The sequence below is a fragment of the Rhea pennata genome, chromosome 28, assembly GCF_028389875.1.
Source record: "Rhea pennata isolate bPtePen1 chromosome 28, bPtePen1.pri, whole genome shotgun sequence".
Classification (NCBI taxonomy): Eukaryota; Metazoa; Chordata; class Aves; order Rheiformes; family Rheidae; genus Rhea; species Rhea pennata.
This window is the reverse complement of record NC_084690.1, coordinates 2,727,722-2,748,269: the sequence shown is the minus strand read 5'-3', so window position 1 is coordinate 2,748,269 and position 20,548 is coordinate 2,727,722. Positions and strand designations below refer to the sequence as shown.

Below are 20,548 nucleotides of genomic sequence, written 5' to 3'. Positions count from 1 at the left end.
CTTCATTATTTTCCGTTAAACAATGGAAATAAATTTTAATCTCTCACTGGCCAGCAGAGACCACACTATGGCAACAAGGGAATAGATCCGAATTATTCCGATGTCTGAAATATTTATGACAAACGTTTAAATTGTAACCAAATGTAAATCAAAAGTATATCATATATATACAGTTGCATTATACAATATACACATATTTGACTTCACATACACAAGGTATGCGATAAACATACACGCATATGGCTCACAGGATGAGATTTTTACAATATATGCAGAGTTCAAGTATACACTCACGCCACGTTCGAACAACCATTCAGGTGTAAGGGTTGCCCAGAATACACGGGCCACATTTCCACCAGAGCTGCACTGATCCCTGCAGCACGAGCAGTAACTAGAAATAGTCCCCTGCTCAGAAGACGAGTGCTGAGCATCGTCTATTCCCTGAGCAAGCGGGAATGGAAGACGCACTTTTAGACCCCTCTCCATGGCTAGTTCCTTTTTTATTTACCTCTCCCATTCATCACAGGAGGGTCAAAGCCACTTGGCATTTCACAGGCTGAGACCTAGGGTAAATAAATACAGCATTCTCAGGGCAGGACAAAATGCAAAGTTCAGGTCTAGACCAGAACTTCATCAAAGTTTTGGACCTTATTTGCCTTAATCTCTAAGGTACAACTGAAATCCAGCATGGACCTTTGCCATCTTTGCTATGACACCGCTGGCCAACTCATTAGCAATGCTGTGGAATAAGAATATGTAAGAACACGGACATAAAATTTACTGGCCTTCTCCACTTCGCTGCAGTCATTTCCTCTTGCCTGCTGAAGATGACAATTCAACAATCTGATTGTTTTATACTGAAGATTAAAAACCAATGTTTTATGGATAAAATGAAGAGGAATGTGCATTCCACTACAGTCTCTAACTCCCAGGCCCTTCCCTTTCACAAGCCAACTGCTTTCCCCCAGTGAGTATTTCCGGGGTCAGGAAGGGTGACCCTTTCCATCTGGAATCAATCAGTCAACTCCTGACAACTTCCTGAAACACCTCACTCCATTTCCTGTTCTCTCCCCCTTCCCTCTTTCCCCCTGGTTTGCTTCACTCTTCAGAACTGCAGGCCACAGCAGCTTAATGTTAGAGGGTCAGACACAGTTAGACTCCAAAACACTACACAAGAACACCTTTGACCTTCAAAAATCTTTACATCTTAGCTAAACAAATCAAGGTCAACATTTCTTACCATTACCTTGTTAACCATTTATATGCATTTTTGCCAATACCCTTCTGAATACATATTTATCAATAACACTTGTTCTCCTAACATCATAAAACATTCCAGATTTTTTTTTTTAACCTGTATTCAGTGCTGATGAAAGATGATGTGCAGACTTCCCTGGAGATTTAAATTCTCAGATTTGTCCGATTTGTCCATAGCACTGGCAAATTACTGGCAAATGGGTTTCTTTTCCTGATCTGATGGCACTACTGCTAGTCAGTGAGAATTTGGCCTCTATGCCAGTTCAGTTGATGCGGGTTTTTTTTCGCTAAAATCAGTAGTTCATGCAAAATATAATCCTAAAAGAACAATGGGAGAATGTCAAACAGGCCAGATAGGCAATGCATTCTGGTAATTGTAGTTTAGTGCCAAACTTGACCTCGGCAGCGTAGAGAGACAAGATTCTGTGCCCTCAGGCAGCCGGATCCTCCACTCGCTTCTGTGAGAGTTTCAGAAAGCAACAGATAAACTAAGAGCTAGATAGAGCAATATGCTATTCCTTCAGAGATCCAAACTCAGGTTCCCTCCCTAAGAACTGCGAGGGAACTGCAGGCTCCTAAGTGGGGCTTCCTGCAGGCGTTACGATTCCCTTTGCAGATCTGCCAGGTTCTGGTTACGGGCTGTGAAGCCACAGAAGATGACGACTCCCCTGCAGCACCGAGGAAACCAAGTGCTAGACTCTCCAGACTATTTTCATTCCCAGGTGGATTTCTGTGATGTACTCCCTGCTCAAAGACCTTCCTGAGGGTTCACCTACCATGACATGGGCCCAGCTGTGTTCAGCACACCAAATTCAGGTCCCCTGAGCTGCACTGTCCCCTTTTCACTTGTCCGCACACTCAAAGTGCTACTACTACTTTACAAACCTTTACCTGGCACCTTAAACATCAGCTCTCTGAATCCCCACTTCTCACAGAAACAATCAGTCTAAACAGCTCCCATCACCAGATTTCACACTGAAATCTTCAACTCGTGCAGCAGAAGGCTTCTGTTAATTATTGTGTCCCCTGATCAGGAGGGAGCACATGGAAGTGAAGGGTAGGTAGTGGAGAAGGCAAGTTCTGTATCTACCTAAAAGATACTATATTCAAAGATTTAGAAGTATTGTGAAGTGCTTCAAAATCCTTTGACAAAAGTATTGCAATCCTCCCTCCCCATCTATGTATTATATCAGCATTTGTATGTTCTAAAGTATTTCAAATCATCTAAATGCATATAAATATATATCATCATGCATATAAAAGCTATATCATTCATAGACACCTATATAGACATATGGTACAAACATTCCAGGCATAGAGGCATTTATTTACATGTAACATATCTCATCACTGTGTAAATGATCTCTCTCAAAAAATTCCTGTTACCATTCCAAGTGTGGAAAAAATTCTTTATGACATTGTACATCTGGAAACAATATTACATTCCTGATGCACTTTCCCTCATAACTCTGCAGTCACAGCACTATGTTATTTTAACTTTTCAAAAGAGTAACTATTATGAGGATTTTAAAAATAATTATCATTATTATTATTTTCCAGCTGAGTGGAAGAAAAGATACATGTCAGGCCTCATCCTGCTGTCTTCACTTGCACAGGACTCCCATTGATGTCAACAGGCCTTTTGGTTAAGTGACTAATACAGGAGCAGATGCTATAATATAATGTGTTTGCTTCATAGCTGGATTATGAAAAGGATGAACAATGTGAAAAACGCCAGCAGCTTCTCAGGGCTCAAAATTTCCGCAGGATTCTCTGGAAATTCCTCTCGGAGACCCTGACACGCCGGCACAGTCCAGGCTAACAGAAGAAACGGTGCACGTGGCCTGCGTTTTGGGAATAGGGTCTCCTCAGACTGGAGGGGCACAGGGGTAGTAGATACCTCCTGGATCACTGACATCCAGTCTCCTATTAGAGGCAACCAAAGCATGTAGCCACTTTCCTGAAATTATCTTAAACTAGTTCAAGTTTTTGTCTTCAGCATTCCTCTTGTTTTAAAGCCTATTTGTCCTCATGGTTAGGGACCTTATGTCTTACAGCCCAAATTTATTCACAGTCAGTTTATACCTAACACCAGCTTTAAAATTATTATTTCCCTTTCTGATCCACCTCAGAATATTTTTAGACAGCTGTTAAGTCCCTTCTCAGCCCGTGTTACTAAGCTAATTGCATCAAGCTTTTCCACTGCTCTCTTGTCCACTCCCCAGTCACCTTAATGATCCATTCCTGCCCCTGTTCCAATTCCATTTTCATCCTTTTTTTTGAAGATAGTTAAACCAGAACGGTGTATTGTATTCCAAACAAGATATCAGTGGGATACGGTGGTACCAATACATCCTTTTCTCAGATGTCAAAGCTTACCTGAGACATCACAGCATCTCATTTGTGGTTTCTTGTTAATAGATTTAATAGATTTTTAACTCACAGTAACCCACCTCTCTTACCCATTTTTCTCTTTTCTGAATGCCACAGATCCTTCTGTGCTTCATATTAGAACCTAGCTGGGTGAATTCTCAAACACAGTCAACTTTGCTCACATGCCTGGTGAGGAACTGATCCAAGCGCTCCGAGGTCAGGAAGGAAACTCCCCAGGGATATACCTTGTTATTTTCCTTTCTCTCTCCCTAGAGCACCTAGAGGGGGACACCTGCCAGGAAACATCCCGTGTCATGATTTCTGCTGAAAACAGAGGGCAATCACTGACCTTTCTCTTTCCTATGTCTAAAAAATCACATTGGTTCAAAGATGACCATTTTTAGTAATGATGTTATTACCTTGTACCACTCTCTGGTGCCACTCTAAGATCTGTTAAATCAGTATGTAACTGGATGAAGCAGGATTCCCAATGAATAGGAGGTTGAATGTGTTAGCACCAGGTCTAAGCCGAAGCGCCTCATCTTAATGCCACTAAATGTCCCCCATTACACAGTGGTCATTACCATTAGCATCACTGGGCTTCAGTCGTGCTCTCTAGGAGAAGTCCTCTTTGAGTGGAGGGTATCATGGGTTTTTTATTCTGTTCCTGGGAGAATCACTCTCTGAGAATACAGCAACGGCAGTAACAGCAATACCTATGGAAACTCAGATGTGCTCATTAGCTGAACTTGTTCATTTGAATAGGTGATTGAATCATGTTTTGTTTCGTCTTCCACCGATGATCTCTTCTTTTTATACAGAAGCATTTTAATTGATAAATAATCAATATTTGCTCCAGTTAAATTTACAAGGACACACTATTCAATCTGCATACATATTTGGGCAGCCACCAGGTGATCAGGAAACTATCCATTAATTCTGGAAAGGTTGCATTTGCCTACTTTACCCAGTGACAGACACTGAAGTAGTGAATGACTCACAATAAAATTATCTTATTACCGCCAAAAAACGAGGACAGTGATCACACAGCCTTTAATTCCTGAGATACAAGAATTTTTTCAACCACAGAAAACCCTTGTAACCTGAAAGTTAAGAGATTTTCATTACATGTTTGAAGGTCTACTTAGTATTAAAGCAAATTTCAAACAGTTAATGTGATCACAACAGTAATAACTGTTGCTGCTCTCAAAACTAAAGAATTATACTAAAAAAAAAAATCACTGCAGGCATCTGGATCTGTATTAAATTTACAATGCAGTGTTAATGTAACCTTTCCACCCCTCTTCCCCCCTCTGTGTTTTTAAAGGGGTGTGATAAGTGAAATTTAACATTTAAGTTAGTTTAATATACCATAACTACACTATACAATAACTAAATCTTATAACAGATCTAGAAACGAGGCCGAAGCCAGGCTCAGAGAGTGGATCTCAACGCCCTGGAACTTTGGTCATCATCCAAATCAAGCCCGAACTCTGCAGATTCACACCCATCTCTAATCAGAAGCATTAGGTTGACACTCTTCCAGACATGAGTAACTATTCTCCCATGCTTGAGGAACTCAGTAAGATTCACTGTGCAATACAATTTCCATGTCTCTTATTTATATTTGTGTCTCAAGAGCAAAGCCTGAGCTTTAGGTTTCTATTCAATCTGTTAAAGAGCAAAGATGTTTTTTGATGGGACTATTTCTGTTCCAGATTTCAGTAGTAGTTTAAATGATGAAAACTTTGATTCTCTCTTCTGTTTCCTTTACAACAATAAAAAAGTATCTTAATGTCTCCTTCAGTTCTAACAAGTTCTGTTCCACTAAAAATGAATGTATTTGGTTGTATAGAAACCACAGCTATAAATTAAAATATATTCAACTGACCAATGCTACAGAAGTCAATTTATTTATGTACAGAAAGTTAAACGTGTGGAAATGTTTGAAAGAGAAGGGCCTTAATAACAACAGCTGTACAAATAATTTATTAGGGAAAACCAATAAATGTTTTTGGGCTGATCCAAGATTAAAACCTAATGAATTAAATCATAAAATGAATAAAGTACCCTTGTGCGATGTGCTTTTTGACCCTGCTTTACTCTGCTCATATGTTCTTGTACTGGTAGGATGAACAACTGTCCTTTCAAACCTAATAAAAAATCCTGCATATTAATTACTTTGCCTGGTGTAAATCTTAACTAAAATGAAAATGAACATGTTCACAGTGTGCACAGACACTAATAATAGGTTGGTGGTATCTCTTTTTTACACATCTGACTTAAGAGGTGGCTGAAAAACTCTGCTCAACATGAAGTAGGAAAAAAGTGTTTGCACAAATTAAAAGAAGAAAGAATAAGGAGGATCCAAAGTTTTCCAAATCCAAAGCATTCAAGAAAGCTCTTACTTGCATCATGCTCAGGGAAACTGTGCTTCCATCTTTAGAAACAACATGACGGAGCGAGAGCAAGCTATCTCTATTTACTAATCCTTACAGCGACTAGATCATCATGGCTAATTTTCTGTGGAACATGAAGCATGTTCACTCCCAATACACAAAATTTTGCAATTGAAATGCTTTTTTTTATATTCTGGCCTCAGTGGTAGCTCAGTACAAAGCTCATCAACTAACGTGTCCAGTTTTGAACAAGGTCTAAAAAAAGATCCCACTTTCACTCAAAACCCAAGCAATTTCTTTCAAAGGGTCCATTTTTGTGATTTTAAAACAAAGTCTTGTCAACATTTATGGCTTTTACAAAAAGTAAGAAAAGCCTAGTGGCTTTCCCTGAAACTCTTGATTAATTTGGGGGCTTGAATTTAAATCTCACAATGAAACTCCAAGCACAAAAAGAGTTTAAATAAGCCCTGCAAAACAGAACCAGAGAGTTTCACTTGGCTCTATTTTTCAGGCTTGGCATTCTGTAAGGTGAGAACCCAGATGAGGAGGAGTCTATCCCAGCTCATTTTTTTCTCCAATAGACTGCTGATTTAGGTCGAAAGATCAAAAGCAAGGCTACACGTCCTTCTACGTACAAGAGCCATGCCAGATGGATGACATCCGCAGCCACGTGAACGCTCTAAGACTCATTTCAGTTTCCCTGCTCAACGTTGCACTGGAAACGTGAAGTTGTTAAGGCCCTCTAATATCACCATTTTGCATTTGAAGTTATGGAGGTGAAACACAGAATGCGGCTGATATTAGAGAGAGATTTCAGATGAGAAAAGAACTGGGTCCAAAATACTCCTGCAGTTCAGCACTTAATCCAAATCTAGGATTTTAGTTTCACCCTCTTAGAGAGGGGCCAGCTAACATGAGATTGAAATCAGATCCGAATTTCCTTAGCGGTCAGGTGTTTTTGGATCCAGAGTTTATTTTTCTGGCTGTTTTAACCAATATTACTTGTATTATGGCAGCGCCTATGATCCCCGAGTGCTAATCAGGATACCCTGGTGCAAGATTCTTTACAAACCCGTAACAAAAGTAAGAGGTTCTCTATTTACGTTTCATTACATTCCACAATCAGCCATTCTAGCTGACTCTAAAAGCTAAGATCTGTTTACATGCTATGAAGTGATTTTTCTTTCACGCTCAGATTTTTTTAAAATTTTGGCAAACCATATCTAATTAAGTGTTCTTTTCTTTATAGAAATTGCTACTTGGGAAAAAAAGTACAAATTTACTACCAATGACCATCTTTCTTCTCTGATCTCTTACTAGCTCTCGAAAACACATAATGGAAAAGTCACTGCAGTCACTTAAACCACTAGTGATTAAACAAATTTGGTCAGGAGTTTTTCTTTAAATTCATTTCCCTTCAAAACAAAAGTAAATTACTCTTTTGTATTTTTTTTTTTTTTTTGCCTACGTTTTTCTCTTAAGGTTTTTGGAACTTTCCCATTTCAAGTCTCGTGGATCTGCAAGAAAATCACACTCCCCACAACAGACTGACCTCCTCCTGGCACAGCGGATGTGTCAGAGAAGGGGCAATAGTAACGGTGACAAGCGATAACACCATGCACAAGGGGAGCCTTTTCACGGCAGATTTTGAAGGCCTGGACTAGCAAAGCATGCACGCACTTTCTCAAAAGCTCTCCTGAATCAAGATCAAAAAATTTTATACAGGCGAACAAGCCCATTTGGAGAGGTCGAAAGTCAGAGGCAAAGAAAGGTAAAACGAGCCATCACAGTGGCGCTGCGGGCCAGCGGTCGGGTCTCGCCAGCGAACGCACCCCCTGCCCCCCCGGCGGGCTCCGCCGCCTCTCAGCTGCGCGAGGAGCAGCTCGCCCTGCGTCGCTTCTCTGCGGGGCTCTCCTCGAGGCCACCTCCCAGTGCCACCGTGCACGGGCACAGCAACGCATCCGCGAAGCAAAAGCCTTGAGCGCTCAGATCAGGTTTTGCGAGGGATAAGTTACGGATGAAACGTTTTTCAAACATAGTTGCTTAAAAGGTTAGGGTATGAGAGAAAAGGCACTGTGGCCTTTCTCCTCACCAGGGTTTCAAACCTGACACACTTCACCTCCTCCTGTGTTTTTATTAGCTGGTGTTCACAACGCATCAGCGACAGCTATGATGAAACCAGTGGCAGGTTTCCCTGCAAAGCAGCTGGGTCGTTATCCCAGGGGTCTTGTTGCTTTGCTGCGGGAGATCTTAAAGTGACCATGACTACTTTGGCAGCTGTTTTTAAAGAAGCTGAAAGGAAGGGAATGAAGGAGTTAAAAGGCAAAAGAGATGGTAAGAGATAGGGAGTGGAGGGAAGTAAGGAGGCTGCTTGTGTACCACTTACAGAGCTACTCTGAAAAATTCTGAGGCATCTAAGTATCACGAACATGATCCCTGCTGTGGGCAGCTGTATGTGCGAGCGCTTTGCCCGAGGGTGTCAAATCAAATATCCACTGCTGGTTGGTACAGTACATCACTTCCCCTTGGGGATTCAGAGTGGGAAAAGAGAGAGAAGAGGGGGGAAAAGGTTTAAACACAACAAATGAAGAAAAATTTTAACAATCTCTGATATGACTTACATTTACTGTCATATTTATTATGAACACTGTAGGAGAAGAAGAAAAAACAAAAAAAAAGAAAAAACAAAAAAGAAGAAAAAAGTAAAAAAGAGAGGTGGGAGGAGGGAGAAGAAAGAGGAGAGAGAAGAGAGCAGGGAAGCAGACAGCTTGCTTAGTGCTGAGCCTTATAAGACTTACCTGGAACCGCCTCATATCTCTGGGGTTCCCTGCTGTTTTCAGACAATTCTGATTGCACTTGAGAAAGAATTTAAGGAAGAATCTGGAAAGATAAAGAAGCATGTCACTTCTAATAACCATAACAAAGTATGTGTTGTTATATTCTGTCTTAAAGCACACGTGACAGTGATTTACATGATGATATGGCAGTAGACCAGGACTCCAAGAACTTATGAAAAAAATCAGAAGTTAACAAAAATCAGGTAAATTGTAACCAATGTGACTGTAATCTACTTTGAGTTGCTCTCTCAGCTGGAATGAGTCAACATATCTACGCTGATTTATACCAATTTCTTCACTGCACTATTTTAGCCAATTCTTTATTTTTTTTCTTGTATATATTTTCTTGTCTTTCTTTTGCCATCTGAATCGATTTTTCATGAAACAATATAGAAGGATAATGTTATTGTAAAAACTACAAAAACCGACAGGGCAACTCTGAGGCAGATAAGCCCTGAAACTGCTGAGGATGTATTAAGAAACACAGAAACAAATGCAACACCCAAAAGAAGCTAATGAGATTTCATGACTACATTTTTAGCTGTTAAGAATTCAATAACTAAAGCAGCAAAGCAGAACTGCCAGGAGTCCAGATTATAATCTTACACAGATTTTGAGAGAGGATAACAAAAACACCAACTGAAGTAACACATGGCAGTTCATGCTGTCCAAACAGATAAACCGATTAACTCTGTACAGAGTTATCATGGCAATTTTTTTGCCCTGTCACATAAACCTATTCTCATTAGTCATTTATTTGGCAGAATTTTGTTTGTCATGTACATAAATTGAATCTTGATTGGCTTACCCAACACTATGAACTAGAGCATATAGATTTTTTTGTTTTAGAAATATTAGCCAGACATTTTTCAATAAGCTTTTCCATACAAAAATTTCTGTCAAATCCATGGACAAAAAGAGGCATCCTTCCATCACCTGATTCCAGAGAAGACCGCACTGTATGAAGGATCATGGCTATTGCATTAAAAACAAAACAAGGATGTCTGTAAAATTCAGATGGAACAAGCAAGGAATTTTTTTAGCATCCTCTATCGCAAGTGAAAATATGTTCTGTGATTCCTCTCCAATTGTGCATTTCCCTTTATAGGACAAAATGGGCTTAACTACAACAATTAAAAAATAATCAGAGTTTTTAAGATGGGCGTGGAAATAAAAAGGTTTGGATATAACAAAACAGTAAATAGTTGAAGAATTGATTTAGAATACAAAGAACACTTTATTTATTTATTTCTCTCGCTGAGTGCTTTCCTTAACCCCCCCCAGCTTTTGCAGTAAGTTAAAGTCCCAGGTGAGCCAGGCCTATTTCCCTTTCTGTTACTATGACAACGATTTTTTACTGCAGTCCCTAAGTCCCTTCAGAACTCACACATTCATGCCTTGAATTAGAACTTTAAAGGAGAAAGATGGATATTTCCTAGGGTTTACCAACACCAACCACCAAACTAGTCCTAATACAAGACAATAACGCAGAAATCCACTTTTCCGTGTTATTGCTACTTTCTTTGCATCGCTTACCACTGTGGTATTTCTCTTCCATCTGCCCCAAACACACAAAGAAATATTGAAGAATCTGATCCATGTATGTGCTGCTTGAACAAAAACCTTCAAAAATCTCTCTACTACTGAGCACACACAAAAAAGACCCAGATAACATCATATAAAATTGACCATCACAAAATACATCCTTCCAGTGAGCTTTTTTTCATTACAATGTTGTTCTTTTCCCCCCTTAACTTGTGATAATATTTTGAAAAATATCTAAAGCATTCATTTTCTGTGTGTGCATTCTGCAAGCTATTATTTTTATCCCCACCATTCCTTCGTGTTTACAATTTGAACAGCTCACTGGTTCCTCAGACTAAGGTAAAAGCGTCGTGTCCCTACTGCAGTCTCTCTTCCTGTTGGTATTCAGGTTCAGGGGGGAGGATGGATCAATGCTCCTTTGTCTGAGGGCAACTTCGGCGAACAGAGCCCTAGTCACTTAGTTGTATAGTCTGAACTAAAAATCATACACGATTTCATGTCTTCGGAGCAGCACCGAGCGAATACAACACGCAGACGCGGCTGCTAACATTCTACCAACTAAGTCCCGTGGACTTTTCATGCTGAAACCTGTGACCTCTTTTATTCGAATGATTTGGTAAGCAAGATTTCCTCTGCTAGAATGTTTTCAAAAATATTATGCATGCCGGCGTACTCTAACATTCACAGGAGAATTTGAGCCAGAAACATTACTCGCAAACCTTTCATCTCCCTCCCTTCTCCCTACAGTTATAATGCTCCAAAGACATTTGCAAACAGATAAACTGTGACAAGATCTATATGTGCAAGGAAAAACTATAGAACAGAACCAAACTATATTAGGAAACCCAGACAAGTAACTATTTACATGGAAATCATGAGCCACTGGATAACTGATGGTTTTAGAGGGTAACTGCAAATGAACCCCACAAGAATCATGCCTGCTGTTACATTGAAGGAAAAACAAATGATCAAATCAATCACAAAAATATTTACTGTTTTCTTTTTAAAATTGTCAAACGTTTGCATCCCTACTCATGCAGATCAGAAAAGCACACAGCACAAACCAAAGAACGAAGGAGGCCAGGGCACAGAAAGGCGTCTGTAAGAGAGCTCCCGGTGTCAGCTGGACTGACTAAAGGAGAGCTAAAATACTGCGGCAATATAGGGTATGCAAAACCCTAAAAGGCAGATACAGAAAGATAAAAAATCCAGTTATGTGTTTAAGAGTTTTCGTGGCTGAATTCTGTAGTATTGCACAGTAATGAAAAAAAATTATATTTTCTGCTAAACAAATCCAAAATTTTGGGGTCCAGACCCCTGGCTGGCATAAAACAGCAGTGTATGTGAAAATTAACTCAGAATTCAGTTAGATCTGTACTGATTTACGCCAGTGGATATATTATCCCTTAAATATTTACAGAAAACAACACTCTCCTCCTCTCAGGGCCGCCTGCCTCCTACGAGACGCAGAGCGTTCTCCTCTCTCCTCGACTCTTTGGAGTGAGGCGTTGGGCACGCGCGCGCTCTGCTTCGCAGCGCTTAGACCAGGCTATTTAAGCAATAGGCATTTGGGGAGTCACGTCTGAGACAACGGAAAGGTGCCTGACTCTCTGGAACTGCTCAGCACCTGGGCACCTGAAAACTATGTGCCTTTAAAATAAAACAAATTGTGCATCAACAATCCCTCATGTTACTTTTGAAAGTGCTGGCCTTGTCTGTTAGTACTTACGGGCTGCTGCAGTATTCATATATTGTCCAACTGAAGAAATTTGTAGTTTCTTTGGAACCCAATAGATAGGCTACCCAAAGACAGTCCTCCCTCCCATCACCCCAGATATGGACTTATTTAAAAGCATATAGGGGAATTTTCATCGTTCCTCCAGTTGAACGAGGTCACACTCTTTCCTCCTTTCAGAGTTTTTCCAGTCAATTTTTAACTGCAACTGGGCATCCTCATAAAGTATTCGGTCTGTCTTTATATATACATATATATTTTAAGTGGTTGCATCTGGGAAAGGCATTAATATTTATTGCAACATTAGAATAAAAATGAATTGGGGGGAGCAAAGTGGAGGGAAGGCTTAGCACTAAATGAAGCCAATTTAGGGCTAACAGGAGAATTGCAGAGGGGCCTTATTTTATTTTTTAAATTCAAAACTTTAGCTAGTTTTTGGCCTTAACCTATACATATATCGAAAAATAAAAAATAAGTTTTAAAAAATTAGTCCATTTTTTGTTGGCCTTTGTTCCCTCCTAAGGCCTGCATTAGCTATGGGTTTAGCAGATAACTCTGATTCCAGCCAAGCCGAGAGAGCGTAGATCAACATTCAAGGGCACTGAGGGAAAACTTAAATAGCGTTGAATGACTACCACCAAAAATTATGGCATTGCTGTAGAAGACCTGGTTAATTTAATGCAAAGGCATAAATTAAGAAATATACCTTGGACTTTCTTTGTTTCTCTATTGTCTCTCTGTCGTACTAGAGCCTTCTACCTACAGACCGAGTACGCTCGCAGAGGTCTCCAAAATGCCGCTTTACGTATACTCCCTCTTTTAAGATTTAGAGGTAGCTGTTTTAAAAGTTACTGCTTCTCCTAATGGGAGTTACTATCATGCCGCTGAGTTGGGTTGATGAATCATTTAAGTGCCCTTTTTTCACTCCAACGGAAAGATAGCTGTGTTATCTCAACTGTTTTTCAGCACTGGCTTGAGCAAAGCTGCGTGCCTGCGGGCGAGCCGAGCCGAGCCGGAGCGCCGCGCAGCCCCACTCGGCAGCGCGCTGACCAAGCGCCCGGGAGAGCGCGGGCACGCGCAGCCGCGGAGGAGGAGGAGGGCGAAGCAGGGAAGGTCTTGAATCTCTCAAGCTTTTTGCAGCGGGATTGCTGACCCACACCCTCGCTCTGTCTATGTATTCCTACATTATTTGGTTCTCTAACTGGCTGAGGCAACTTTAAAATGTGACTAGAACTAGAAAGCGTGTACTACCTTTGGGAGTATTTATCCTCCAGCTCTCCGATGATGGATAAAAAAGTCAAAGGCTGTTGGAGTCAAAAAAAAAAAAAATCTTTCCAGTGACTTCAACAGGACTAGACTGAGGCTCTAAAGAGCAGTCCCACATGCAACAGAAGGTGTAGTTTTTAAAAAAATCCATTAATGTTTTTTTAAAACCCTGCCACAAGACCTGGGACTGATTAGTCTCACCACATGGAGCCACAGAAATAGATAATACGCTTTGCGCTTTTATAGCACCATTCTATGGGACTTAAACTTCAATTAATTCTGCCTCACAAAACCCCTCTGCAGCAGGTGGTGTAACTCACCATTTTACAGGCAAAGATGCCAGAGCCTGGAAAGTGGAAGGGAATTGCTCCCCACCACATCCCATCGCAGGTCTGCCGCAGAGCTGGGACCAGAACTCAGATCTCCTGACTCCTGGTGCTACATCTTAACTAACCTTCCTATCAACCTTTGGTGCTTTCTTGCAGTATAGGTACCGAATCAAGAGACCTAACATTGTTTTAATCTGTAAACAGCCACTAGAAGCATTTGAAAAAATACCCTTCGTAAAGCAGATACTGAGGTAAGCTTGTCCTGTTTGGGCTGCTGTAGAATTTGGATTCCGGGCCTCACGGGAATGTGCCCACCACCCAGTTTCAGTATGTTCATCAGCAACTCCTATGAAGCTACTACCTAAAGAGACTGTAAAGACATGATGACATTCTGCTTCCACGATTAAAGTGCTTTCCAAAAAGTGAACTAAAACAAAAAATAGAAGCTGTTACTAGGAATATCTTTGCTCTAGTTTAACAATATTCAGATGAAATACACGATCAAGCACGTTAAGGGCCTGACTCCAACACCCTCAAAGCTAGGAAATTCTGAGATCAGGGTCTCTTGTCCTCCCCTCAACTCGCCCATGTGTGTCTTGGCACTGCAGACTCTGAGGTAAGTGTGACAAGTAACCTTACCCGATGCCACAGCACGACACAGCGGAAGGCTTTACTTGGAATTTCTTCCTTTCAGAGGGACTAGATCAGATCTCGCACATACATTTGAAGGTCGGTATTTAAAATCAATTAATTGCATTTATTTGATATCATCATCTTGATTTTAATGAATATCTCAGTAGAAGACTTCTTTATAATCTGAATATTTGTCTCTGGAGTAATTCTGCTCTATTATGTCAGTGAGTATTATTAGGGAGCTGATCAGAAAATTTCCTACCCTTTTCCAGCAGTTATAGTCAATGTGGGATCAGGCATTTCACAAAGGCATTCTAAACGAACGCACGCCTTACACTGTGTGAGAAATGAGAGAGGTTATTATTATAATCCAGAGTATTTAAATGATACTCCACAAACAGCAGCTAATTAATCTTCACAAAACTCCTGTGCATAAAGTGTGAACCCAGTTTCACAAACGTGAAAACCAACGTATGTAGGTCAAAAGACTTTTTGGAGTTTGTCAGAGCTTTGCTGTGAGAGAAGGCAGAAGGAACCAGGCGGTACTGTATCCCAAGCCCAGACCATGAGAAGAGAAGTTGGGTGTTCGTTTGTCCCTTGTTTTTTGATAGAAAGACTCCAGCTGTACAAAAGAAGTCACGTGAACATTACGCTTCCACTCCTGCCCCCAGGGACATTTTCATTTCCTGATGTGAAAACGAGAAACACTTCTCTATCCTCCCACCACCTCAGTTCAAAGCAATTTCTTTAGTTACGGGAGCACCAGTCTGGCCAGACTTTTCTCGAGCCCTCTCCTTCTGCACGCAGAGGAAAACCAGGCTGCAGAGGAGAACCGCACGCGTAAGGGCTGAGCGCTGAGACAGCACGCGAACCGGGCAGAGCGGCGCCCAGCCCCGCTCGGCTCTAACCAGCACAGGGACCTTCCACTACCTTCCTGAACCCCTTCGCTTTTGTTCTAATTCCTCAGTTCTCAGGCTTGTAATTTCTTAGCATTTATTGCCCTCTACTTGCCTTCCCATATACTCTCTTATCTAGTTTTTGTCTTTACATCTTGTCTGTAAGTTGATATAGGGGAAAGTAAATAGCAGAGTATATGCAGTCCTAAGGGAGATGGACTAAGTGATTTTTTGAGGTCTCTTACACATAAGTCTCTGTGTTTCTTACTTTTACACACTTTTACACTTCCGTGTATATTGGTCTGCAATATACAGCCCCTTCCACCTTTCTCTTCATCTCCACTTCTGTCTATGTTCCTCAGCTTCTAGGCACTAATCCTGACCACTTTCTACAGAGTCTTTTTCTTGTGCTCTGCATTTCTTTTTTGGTTTTGAAATAGAAGCTCCCCTACGTAGGGTCTGCCTCTGCAATGATCTACAGCGTGCAGTTCAGGAGCAACTGCACTGATGTTAGCAGAACTGTAACAGCAGAAGCGAAGCTGGCTTCAAGATGTGAGGCTTTTGTGTATGTCTACTTGTACTATTAAATCAAGGTGGTCTGGACCAAAATCTACAAGACTCAAAGATCCTTTGCACTTAGGAGAGTCTAGATCAGAAGTTTTCTGTTTAGGTCCATCTTTATTATCAAATTAATATTTAATCAATCAATGACAACACGCTCATTCCAAGAAACTTGCTATGCAAAGCATATGAAGACATGTACATCAGATAAATGTAATAGAGAACAGGTGGAATTAGTGCTTTTATTTTTAAAAAAGAGAAAAGCTCAAAAAGGATGTTAAAATGCCACAAGGTATTGTGTTCCCCAAATAAATTGGAAACATCAAATAATTCAGCATTCCAAGGCTAATGGTCCAATGTTGTATATCCACCTCTATTGCTTAATATCCTGCTTTCTTTCTTCCATGCTTAGTTAATCCCTTCAGTTTGGATTTTAAATCTAAATTTTAAGTTTTGAGGTTGGAACCATTATTTACAGCCTATTTTCCTGTGCTTTGCATTCAGAGCTGGAATACAACCTGGAAGTACCATGAGAAGGCAGACAACTATAACAGCAAGTGTCTGATTTTCCACCAATGGAAAATCAGTGCTGAGCTCAGAAGGACTAACTAGGAGGTAAGTGGGAAAATGGAACAAGAAAGGTTAGTGATTCCGCTACGGTAGGTTGATAGACCAGCCTACCTTAAAAGTCTACCTTAAAATTATGAGATGGCAATATTTATCTTAAAACTGCTTCTAATTATGATTGCCATGCCAAGAGGTCCTAAACATACTTGGGCAAATAATGCTCTGTGAAACATATTAAACAAAGAAGATACAGGGTGGAAGTGCTGATATCTTGTACTTCATACGAATTAAGAAAGAACGTTGCACCTTGAGTTCATGACAAAGACTGGACCTGAATTCAGGTCTGACTCCCAGTCCCCTGCCTTAACCACAAAACAAGTCCTCAGACACCCTGTCTCTCCACAGCTTTAAACATTGTATTCCTCACCGCCCTCTATCTAGTGGCTGTTTATAAAGGCTTAGTTTCCAAACAAATAGCAACTAAAGGTAAAGCTGCAATATGTCATCCAAACCCAAAACATGTCAGCATAGTTGATATTTGTATCTGCATATTCTCCAACTTCTACACTAGCTTCATCTCTGAAGTGGATTCTGTCCCACTCTGTTCTACCTACAGCATACACATCAGCAACTGCAATTCACTCATTTGGTAAATGCTTATCCTGTGTAGAAAAATGTTCCCATTTTCAAGAAATACAAGTTGGATGAGAGGGCATTGCCATTATATAAATAGTCATTTCTCAGTGCTGAATGTAGTTATTTGGCATGGCCACACTTGCTAGGAAAAAAAAAAAATCTCCAAGGAAAACCTCCTTGTTTGTGCACTCTGATGAAAACCTGACACCATTAATGAAAATAATAATTGAACTCTATGGGTTCGAATTGAAAATGAAACACAACACTAACAGCGTGTTTGTAATTGCAATTGTTCTCCAAAAAGTCTTTGGAGGGCTCTTTGCAATCTGAGTAGTTTCCCTTTTCCTCTGGGTTTTCCTTCTCCCTCCCATGCCAAAACTTTCCAGTAACTTACAAGACAATAGCTAAGAGCTTATTTATACTGTAAGATCCATATTATTCATGCCATTTGGCACACAACCAAGTGCCATAGCATAATCAAAAGTCAATAGGCAGGGAGGTAATAGAGTAGAGGATTGGGCTGACTGGCTGTTGAAAGGGACGCTCAGATAATATTCCCTGGTTTATTACAGTATCTGTGGGCTCCAACTGTGCTACGCGTTGCACGGTCACATTGTGAAAATCTTACTGGGGACAAGATGCACAAAGAACAGGGGGGAAAAAAAAGGCTTTTATCCTCGTTTCACTGATGAGGAAGTCAAGACACTGCAAAATTGAGTGACTTGCCCCAAATCATAGTTGAAGTCAATCTTCAAGCCAAGAACTGAACGCTATTGCTACAAGTGGTGTTTGTGCTTTTAACTGGTACTTGTTAATAGCAGAACAAAATTGAAATAGCTCTTTGCCTCAGAATCTAACCCGCAGCAGGATTTTGAAAACAAGGCCAAATTCTTCTTCACTGCACTGACGTAAGCCTCAGCAGCACATGCACAGTTTGGCGCTGAACATTTTAAATGAACTTAAGCCTTATGATGCTCCCCAATATTTGTTACATCTATTTATTCCTTAGTAGTACTTTGAGTAGCTGTACCCTGGTGCAAATTTAGCTCATTCTACTTTGGACCTTTGGACCTCAGAAAAAGGTTTATATAGGTGTTAAATGAGCACAGAATTTGATCACCACTCAGTTTGCCAGTGAGGTGGTTCATCACCCAGAGACACCAGTGGTTCTCCTGTCTTTTGACTGTTCTGCTCTCTCACCCCATCCTTCTCAAAAAACGTACGTAGATGGAGCCATGCGAGGCTGAACAGTGAACACCAATTGCACCAACAGCCTTTTTGCTGCTGACTGGTCTACTGGTTTTTACTATTTCTGCCAGATGGCAGAGGCCAGTACATAAAAATTCTCCACCTTGCAGTTAATTCACAACTTGGTAATAACTTCCCTGTGTCTCTTAGAGATCAGAAAGTTGGGCTGAAGCGAATGTTAGAGATGGAACTAAGATTAGGCACCTATTTTACACCTGCCAGACCGGATATCGCTCATTGAAAGCTCTCACTCATCTATCAAGTCCAGAGTATTGCCTGTCCCTAAACTGCTGTTGGAAATAAATATGCATTCGTTTGCTAAAGAAGCAAATTTACACCCACGTAACTTGGTTCCACACACATTTTGCCACCTTCTTTTTTGAGGTTTATTCAGTTGGTAGGTTTGCACCTTTCGTACTTCTAGGTCTAGTCGCAGATGACCTTGAATCTGAACATGGGTGTAACATTATATTCCTATGACAGATTTATAGATTGGCAGATAGGGGTGCATTCAGTGCATTCCTTCCCTAAGACAGGACAGCATCCAATGTTTGTTAGCATCATTAAACTAAAACTGACTTTTCACCTGCTCCCATACCATATGCAGCTGCAAATTTTTAAATTAAACTATGAAGCCATGCATAAATTTACATATATTACAGACTAGCCTCTCCATTTAACATGCAAATGTACTCCAATGTTTCAGAACACCTTCTGTCGCTAATTAATTTGCTGAATTATAATTAGACTAATCCTGCATAATTAATAAGCACAGATTTTTTTTTAATTTCTAAGCAGCTTGATGAGATCATTCACTTCCTTCTATAAACTGCTAAGTAACTGTTAAAAAAAATCTGGAAAGAACATATGTGAAAAGGTATGTTTGATGTCGCATACAAATTTAAACTAGCGGGCAAGCTTCAAGAAAGTCAAGATTAATATAGGTATATGGTTGAAGCAAAGAGACCATCAACGCATTATTTTCAGGAGCAAGGACCAAGATTTTCCTTGCATGTTTTCTTCCTTTTGCTTTTACCCATCAGACCTTCCAAGATCATAGACTGAGACAGAAAAGGATTACAGAACCGTATGTAGTATTAGGAGATGATATGATATTAACACACCATTGTATATCAAAACACTCTCCCTGTACATGCTGTGTCAGGATAAGCTCCTTTGACGGTATTTGGAATTGTTTTCACTTCAGCTGCCAAAACCAACGGAGATCATTCTAGTGAAACAATTAAGTGCTATTAGCACTGGATCCGTTCTGCAATGATTAAAATGAAGGATCTTGCTTTAATGTTGAAGAGCTCAGACTTGGAGAAAAATGCATGCCAATACGTTCTTTAAAACCTTTTTATAACCTCTTCAGTTATAGCTGTGTCTATGGAGTCTACTCCTGACGTGCAAAGCAACTCTCGCTCATAAAACAGCCAAGCCCAGCTTCACTGGGTGTTTGCTGCAAGTAAGCAAAGTCTAAAGCAAGACCTCATGATTTGACCCAGACACCCAAACTTGACCCAAACAAAGGAAGAAGGAAGAAAAAAAAAGATAGATTACTGAACCATTTGAAGTCTCTAAGTATGTAATTTAGGAAGGATGATGAATTGGAATATTGCCTACTACAAACAATATACATAAAATACTCACGAGTCATTTTTGCCTGAAGTCTCCATTATTTTTTTAAAATTCAGATCTGGGCCCCTCTTCAGATATATTTCTCTTTTAACATGACTTGTGTTTTGTGTGCCCATACATAACTAGAAGACTTAAAATGGATCTAGCTTACACAGGACAAGTTACTGGCATTGAGGGTCAATCAAGTCACTTGCAAGTATTTCCTACTGGGCACTCAGAAATCACTTGTTTTATTTTTTTTCCCCGAGGAAGATTAGAAATTATCCTGCTGTTCTTTAACTCATTGTAAATCTCCTCAGAAAAGATGGGTACATAAGAACAGCACATGTTCAACAAAGACACATCTCTAAGAGAAGAAACACTATCTGGAAATTAAAAATATAGATGAATTGCACACTTGGAATCCCAGACACTCAAGAACCATAGCAATAGCATGAAATCATTCAGCGTAGCAGATTCCCAAGGAACTAAAGGACTCCGGACAGCGAATAGCTTCTCTAACAATTCTGTGCTATGTTCAGTTTGGACAGTCCCAGTATATATTGTTTTTCTGATAGTCACTGAACATATCACCAGATGACATGGGACACTAAAGAGGAATGAAACAAGCAATATAAACACAAAG

General features: G+C 40.3%; 1 protein-coding gene across 2 annotated transcripts in view; it reads right to left on the bottom strand.

Annotated features, from left to right (window-relative positions):
- EBF2 (EBF transcription factor 2) overlaps positions 1–20,548 on the bottom strand; it is a 148,040-nt gene that overhangs the window by 31,164 nt on the left and 96,328 nt on the right. For both annotated transcript variants that reach the window (XM_062597065.1, XM_062597067.1), the window contains exon 7: positions 8,828–8,909. In XM_062597065.1, coding sequence (XP_062453049.1) covers positions 8,828–8,909 — 82 coding nt within the window. The remainder of the gene's footprint in view (positions 1–8,827; positions 8,910–20,548) is intronic.